General features: G+C 32.1%; 1 protein-coding gene across 2 annotated transcripts in view; it reads left to right on the top strand.

Moving 5' to 3' along the window:
- The first annotated feature begins 1,221 nt into the window (after nt 1-1,221).
- LOC149077222 (adhesion molecule nephrin-like) overlaps nt 1,222-7,158 on the top strand; it is a 151,548-nt gene continuing 145,611 nt past the window's right edge. For both annotated transcript variants that reach the window (XM_089244961.1, XM_089244960.1), the window contains exon 1: nt 1,222-1,797. In XM_089244961.1, the coding sequence (XP_089101087.1) occupies nt 1,713-1,797 (85 nt within the window). In that variant the 5' untranslated portion in view covers nt 1,222-1,712. The remainder of the gene's footprint in view (nt 1,798-7,158) is intronic.

The following is a 7,158-nucleotide window of genomic DNA, read 5'->3' as shown; positions in this document are numbered from 1 at the left end:
GCCCCTCTCCTCACAAACACCCCGGTGTTTAGCAACCGATTTTTTTCCAAGGAAAGATGACAAGAATTCGCAATGTAAATGCATACTACATCACTCAAAGAAATGCTTACAGATTAAAATTTTCGTTGATGAATGACCAAAAAAAAAATGATTCTAAAATATGAACGATCGCTAAAAATGCTTAAAATATGACCGATAGCTAAAGAAATACCCAAATATGACATGACATCAAAAAATATGGCGTCATAAAAATCTGAGCCCTAGTGATGAATATAGTTTAACTCCGATCCAATGATAACAAATTTGACGATCGTATATGCAATACATGTATGGATTATCATATAGTACTATTTATTATGCATACCAATGACGCGAGCTTGGGTATTATTGGTATTATCCCCGGTATAAGCGATAATTTTTATTAAGTATTAAACTTACCAACGATATTTTATAACTGTGCATAATCGCCGGTAAAGTTTATTGGTTTAGGGAAATTTATCAAATTTACCAACGACGCTTGTGTTTTATGCATAATCGCCAGTAAAAGTAATAAATCTAAGGAAATTTATTAAACTTACCAAAATGCTCGGCGATTATACATGCTTACCGGATTTATCAGATTTAAAGGAGCATGTATGCCAAATTTAGCAAAGATCGACAAAAATTGTAGTTTTGTATAGAGAGCATACACACGAACAGACCCACAGAAAATCAATTACATACATAGACTTCAATTTCTATGAAACTTATTGAAGACGTAGTTTCAACAAAAGTGACCCCTTCTGCGGATTGTGGTGACGTATTATCAGGAGTGAGTTTAATAACATAAGAACGCAGCACAGATCACCAGATTTAAAGAAAAAAAAAGTGACCCGGTACGCGGAGTGAAGTGTCATCCGGGTGACCAGCTACCGAGATTTGACTGCAAAAGAATTTTTTTCTCACGTAATGATATTGGCCCGTTCCGTGCTTTGCAAAAGTGATAACAATACCCGAATGATAACATTATCCGTGATCACAATAAGCGGCGGCGGTCGTATTTGCCTTCCGCTGCCTCTTTAACAACCCTTCCTTACATTTCTGGCTCTGTGTATGTGTGTGTGTGTTTCCAGCAAGCGACCTTCTATGCAGGGAAAACCCCCGTAGTCGCAGTGGATGCGGCGCCTTCAGGTCGATTGTGTGTGTGGGAATATTTCCCACTGGCTAGAAGCGCCACCAGATCTCGCCGTAACCGCCATGCAGTGAACTACTGAAAGAACCGATTATCACAAGTTGACAGATTCAACATCCCATTCGTGGATCAACGTGGATGATCCAGTTGTGTGAAGTTCGGTGAAGGAAGACCAAAGAAATAGGAGAAAAAAAAAAAATAACAATAAAAATAGAAAGAAGTGTGAAAAAATTCATTTCGTGGAAAACTTATGTGAAAATTGAAAATATCGAGAATATTATAAAGGCAATTTTTCCGTATCCCACGAAAATATCAATTTACTGATACATAAAAGAAAGAAAAAGGGGGGTTATTTCCAACCCCTTTCATTCCCGTCATCTGCCAAATGGATTTAAATATTGAGTGGGACTTTATTTCTGTGAATTTGTGACCTTTGTTATATTAGTTCCGTTTTTCTTTTGTTTTTTTTGGTATATTTTTTTTTTCCGGATTACTTTGACAATTTTCATTTTCTTTGAAAAGTGGAATTCATGTATTAGTAATGAGGAACTTGACATGCGGATCGAGAATTCTCGTGTCGTTTGCGCTGTGTTTCCATATTATGAATACTGTCCTGAATGTGGTGGGTGAGTAAAATTTTCGTTTTTCAATATGGAAAAAATATCTTTCGTAACAAGATCGTGTTATATTCTATTATAGTTTATTGTGCGTAGAAAGAAAGAAAAATAGCATTTATTAACAACTGACATAAACAAACGTTTTAAATTAAAACGGTATGTAAATTAGATAAATAGCGTATATTAATGGAATAAGTAAATTAAAGATTTTTTTCTACTGTAATCAAAATATATTCAGTACAATGGGAATGTTTTAAGAATTCTATCTTTCATGCCTCCCGTAGAATTCAAAAAAAAATTCACAGTTAGTTAAAAATTTGATTCTAATATATTTATTTATTTATTGGTTTAGCAAGTGGATGAATTTATCGGTTTGATCATTATCATCATTGGTTGTTTTAAAATATTAGTTTGCATACCATGATATTGCGTGAAGTTTGATAGCTTGATGAAATTCAGCGTAAGCTATAAAAATAACGATCTACTCATAATTAGTGATTCATGAATATGAGACCATTATGAAATTCATAAAATTGTGATTTTTCATTAGTATTCGGAACATATAATGATATCATTTTTTTCATAATTTGTGTATTTAGTTTGATGCATATTAGAGATCCTATGACATGGCTGAATAGATTTCATTAAAAAAAATCGGTAAACATATGTAAGCAAATAAACAATAAATAGGTACGCTACGCACATCCGTGACCCAGGCTTATGGCCATACAGGAATACAAAAGTAATAGATAGTTACAATGAATAGGTATATGTAATTAAATGGAAAAATAAAAGAACTATGTGTAACAGAATAACAGAATAAATACATATATAAAAATAGTTATTTATGTATTCAAATGCCTATATATATATATATTTTTTTTTTTTTTTTAAACTTAAAATCGAATTTTGATAGAGAATTCGTTGCCAAATAATTTTTTCGCATGATATGCATGATTTCGATGTGCATTCTGAAAAATTTGGAATGGCTGCCGTTTCCAGATTATATAATATGCGTGTGTGGTATATGATGGAGGAAAATAATTTAATGTGAAGAAATTATTACTCAAATATATATATATATATATATATATATTTTTTTTTTTCGTTGGCAGTTAGAGAGGAATTTTTCCTTGAAGTATTGCGTATGAGATGCTAATATTCAGGGAAAGTGTTTTGTATACAATACGCTTATGGTTTAACATATGTCATGATGCAAATTTTTCGTTTGCGTATTATTAATTTGCTTTAAACTTTCTATTGATTTGTACAAAAATGTATTGATTTGGAATGATGATAATTATTTCCACAATTTGTGCACAAATCACATATACCTTTCGGATATAAACAAATACGGGAGTCGGTACATTTAAAAATGAATTGAAGAGTGTTTATTGAAACAATTTTTTACATCTTGTTTCAATGATGTAAGCGTTATCTTCTCCGTACATTTTAGAACTTTCATATCTAGTTCCAATAGTGAAAGCCCCGATTGCGTTTCACAGTAAAATATATTCCCAGTTGGAAAATTTGCATCAGTCGGCGCAGTGGCGCAGTTGAATAAGTCGTCATTTTTCGGTGGTCGTGGGTTCTATCCCAGCCTTATTCAGATGGATAGAGATTTTTCATTAAATTCTCGAATTAGTTCTCATTTGCACTATTTAATTTTCCGTATTGGCTATAGACTATTCGCTAACTGATTAATATGTAACAACTTCCTGTTCTTAACCAGCATTATATGAGGATATGGTACATGGCATTATATATTTTATAAATGCTTTTCTCAAACGTAGAGAGCTCTCAGTTTGTACCTGTAACGCCAGTAGTCCTTAGACAAAATAAATCTATTCAACGTATAATTTGCTTAGTGACAATATTCCTAATTTTCTTAGAAATTTACTTCCGATTGCAAACTGGCATGTGAATTTGAATTGAGGTAGAAAAAAGAAAATACGTGGATATAATACGATTAAATATAAAATTATATAATTTATTACATAATAGTAAATGATATATTTTTTTATTAAATTGATTGATGGGATAAAATAAAATATTCATTTTTTTGGCGTCAAAATGTGAAATACCATGAGACACAGTTGATTCTATTTCAGAATATTAAAATAATAATAATTATAAAAACTTCGTCAGAATTCAAAAACAAATCTATGTATGGAATGTAAAAATATTAAAATATTGTTCTATTTCTGTATATGATTAAATATTTTTATTTAAAACGATCAGGTAATTAGATAAAAAGTCTTCACTTCAGACCGACTGGAATTACCCGAGGTCACGGTGTTCAAAACTTCCACTTTTACTCTAATCTCTTTAGTCAGACGTAATTGGATTTTGAAGCCGTTCGTATCTTGCCGTATGTGTATCTCAGATGTTAACATCACTAAGCAGTTTCTTCGGACACGTTCGTTCGTTGCCTCAGTCTAAAAGTTTTATTTAAATTCAAAGGTTAAAATGATTTTGAAGTTCAATATTTATTCTGATATCAGCTCTTTTGAAGTCTCGTACTCTAACACGATGATAAATTTCTAATTTTAGCAAATGTTGATGGGAAAGCAGGAATCAACGCCAGTTTCTTTAACTCGTTGATTTTTTATCAATACTACGAGTATGTTTGCTATAAATTTCAGAAACTTGCAAAATTCTTAAACCGGTTTCCCATTACACTTTATGACCTTGTTAGGGTATAGGTATTCTAGTCTTAATACCTGGGTTGAAATGAAAGTGCAATCTTTTGTATTGATATTCTAACTGGCCACAGATGCTTCACAGCAGGATGTATGTGAATTAAAATTGTGAAAATTCATCTTTCAGTAAAAATCTAGTTTTTTTATTAACATTTTTTTTTCAATAACGGTAGTTTATTATTCTACAAATAGATATCAGTATATTTGATATTTTCATCAGTATTTTTCAACCAGAGTTTGGTTGTAACTTGAGATCAATAAAACATGTCTGCGAGAAGAAACAGAAATGAAAGCAGTAGCAAATCCTCATGACGATGTTTTAGGTCAGTGACTCCCTATCAGTGGATATAACGTAGAACTTAAGACAGTGTTTCTCAAAGTGTGCATTCTGGCTCCTGACGAGTGTGCCTATTCATTCTTTGAAGTATTTCTTTTATGAATACACGATATCTACTAAACCAGATGTTCTCAAATTTTTTCCACTCGTGGCACTTCTTTCCCTAATCGACGGTCATCGGCGGCTCCCCCAGAGCAGTTCAACAAATAATATTTTCGAAAAAATCTTTTTTGAAGGTCCCCTACTCCGCGGCACACCCGACAAAGATTGGTGGCGCACCAGGGTGCAGCGGCACACAGTTTCAGAACCCCTGCAATAAACTATTCTGGAGAGCCCCAGATGAACCATAAATATGGCAAGGGTGCCACGAGTCACAGCAGTTTGAGATTCACCGAGGGTAACGTTATATGTTACAGTATCTTCGGGTCAGCCAGGGGTGTGCTACGAAGCTTATGGAATTTAACCTCATTCCCAATGGGAATCATAGGTTGCTTGAGTTTTCTTGGACATTTAGAACTGTTAAGAATCATTGAGTGGATAGGAAAAATAAGAGTTGAAAAACCCGGTGGTGTAGATACCATTTATCATAAATAACGAGGTACTGTATCATATCTATATATAGTCTCTCAAGGCTCTTTGAAACATATTTCATTTAATAATAATTAATCAATAGTTAATAGTAATGTAATAATCTTTTGATATTTTTTTTCTTGCATATTTCATTCAGGTTATAGCATTAATGTTTTCCCTCCTAAAATAGTGAAATGAGAGAGAGTTCTGACATATAATGGGCTAAATCTTACTTTTCCAGTATCAATTATCATTCTAAATTTGAATTATTTTGTGTTCTATATCTTACGTGATATAGAAGGGAAAAAACATATTTATGAAAAACTATGGTTAATTTAAGTTGTTTAGTCTTTAGAAATATGCACACTTCTTCTGAAACTGTGTTTATCTAAAATACTTTTTATCTCATCGCTCGCACACCGATTTCAAAATTCTAGGTTTTTATGTCAGGTAATACACTGACTTTGCTCTATTAACTGAAATTCAAGATTTTTAATGGTCGGAGAAAGTAGTATTCACTAAGCTGCTAAGCATCCATTTGCAGAAAGATAAGACATCTTTATTCATAAAAATGAAAGTTTAAGTATCCTACAAAAACTTAACCCGAGAAGCTTTTGTGGAATTCAATTAGAATATTTCTGACACAATAATAAGTTAGGTATATGAGGTTCAAAAACTCAGAAAGTGGTATTCATTTTGAAGCTGAATACATAAATAATTCAATGTTTACTCCTTTGAGTTTCAAGCAGGTAATTTATGGCGAAAAAAACGCAAGATAAATATTATATTTTGCTATGTTGTCTTTAACTTGTCTTGGGATTCTTATTAGGGTTCCACAAAAGTTGCATTTTTTTTTCTTATTACTTTTGAGAAAAAGAATGTATAGTTTCTTATTTTTTCCCCCTGTTTCTCTGACAACGATGGAGAAAGAAAGTAAAATATTAATATTTTGCTTTTCTCTTTCACTTTCATCCGACCCCGAACTGTTTTGTGGCAATATCTTACGAAAAAGAAATGAGAAATACAAGGGAAAAAAATAGAAAGGCCCGAGTAATTTTGCAAAGAATATCGGGACAGCGTTGAAAAAACTAAATTCCGCTCACTTCTACTAAAAATACGTAAATTGTTTCGTCGGCGAAAATTCAAGAAATGGGAAAAAAATAATGGTTTCGAAAAAAAAGAAAAGAAAAATAGAGTAAAATAAATAACTTTGTTAAATAAGAAACTGTTTCGGTTTTTCATATCCACTATAAACCTTAAAGGGAAAAAAAAAATCTTTTTATACTTATTCTTCAAGATTTTGAGATTTTTCCTATTTTTCCCTTAACACTGGGTGTGAATGTGGCAGGTATTCTCCAAGAAATAACAAGGAGGATTACGCTTAAAATTGCCGGAAGGCGAGAACGAACAACCTTCGGTGAAATAAAGTACATTTCGAGGAAAACTCTCGAAGTCGAGACACAAAACACGAAATATCTTGTGAAGTTAAATGATAGAAATACAAAACGGAAGGGGAAAATAACTTGTAAAAAACACAAGAGGAAAAAAATTGGAAAGAGCTTTCTCATATATGATTCAACTTTCAGCCGAAAGCAGCAAACTCAACCGAAAAATTGATGTCTTGTACCGTAGGAAGCAACAAAATAGGATTAAAAATGAAATATATATTTTTGTATAGGTGATTGATTTATTAAATAAATTTATCTCGGATAATATTCAAATATTTCTTTTACATACTAACACTTTTATCTCTATACGTCT

This window comes from Pholcus phalangioides, unplaced genomic scaffold (genome assembly GCF_987345545.1).
Source record: "Pholcus phalangioides strain wild (caught in Gottingen) unplaced genomic scaffold, Ppha-v1.0 ptg000015l_1, whole genome shotgun sequence".
NCBI classification, from domain to species: Eukaryota; Metazoa; Arthropoda; class Arachnida; order Araneae; family Pholcidae; genus Pholcus; species Pholcus phalangioides.
This window is presented reverse-complemented; position numbering and strand designations above follow the sequence as displayed.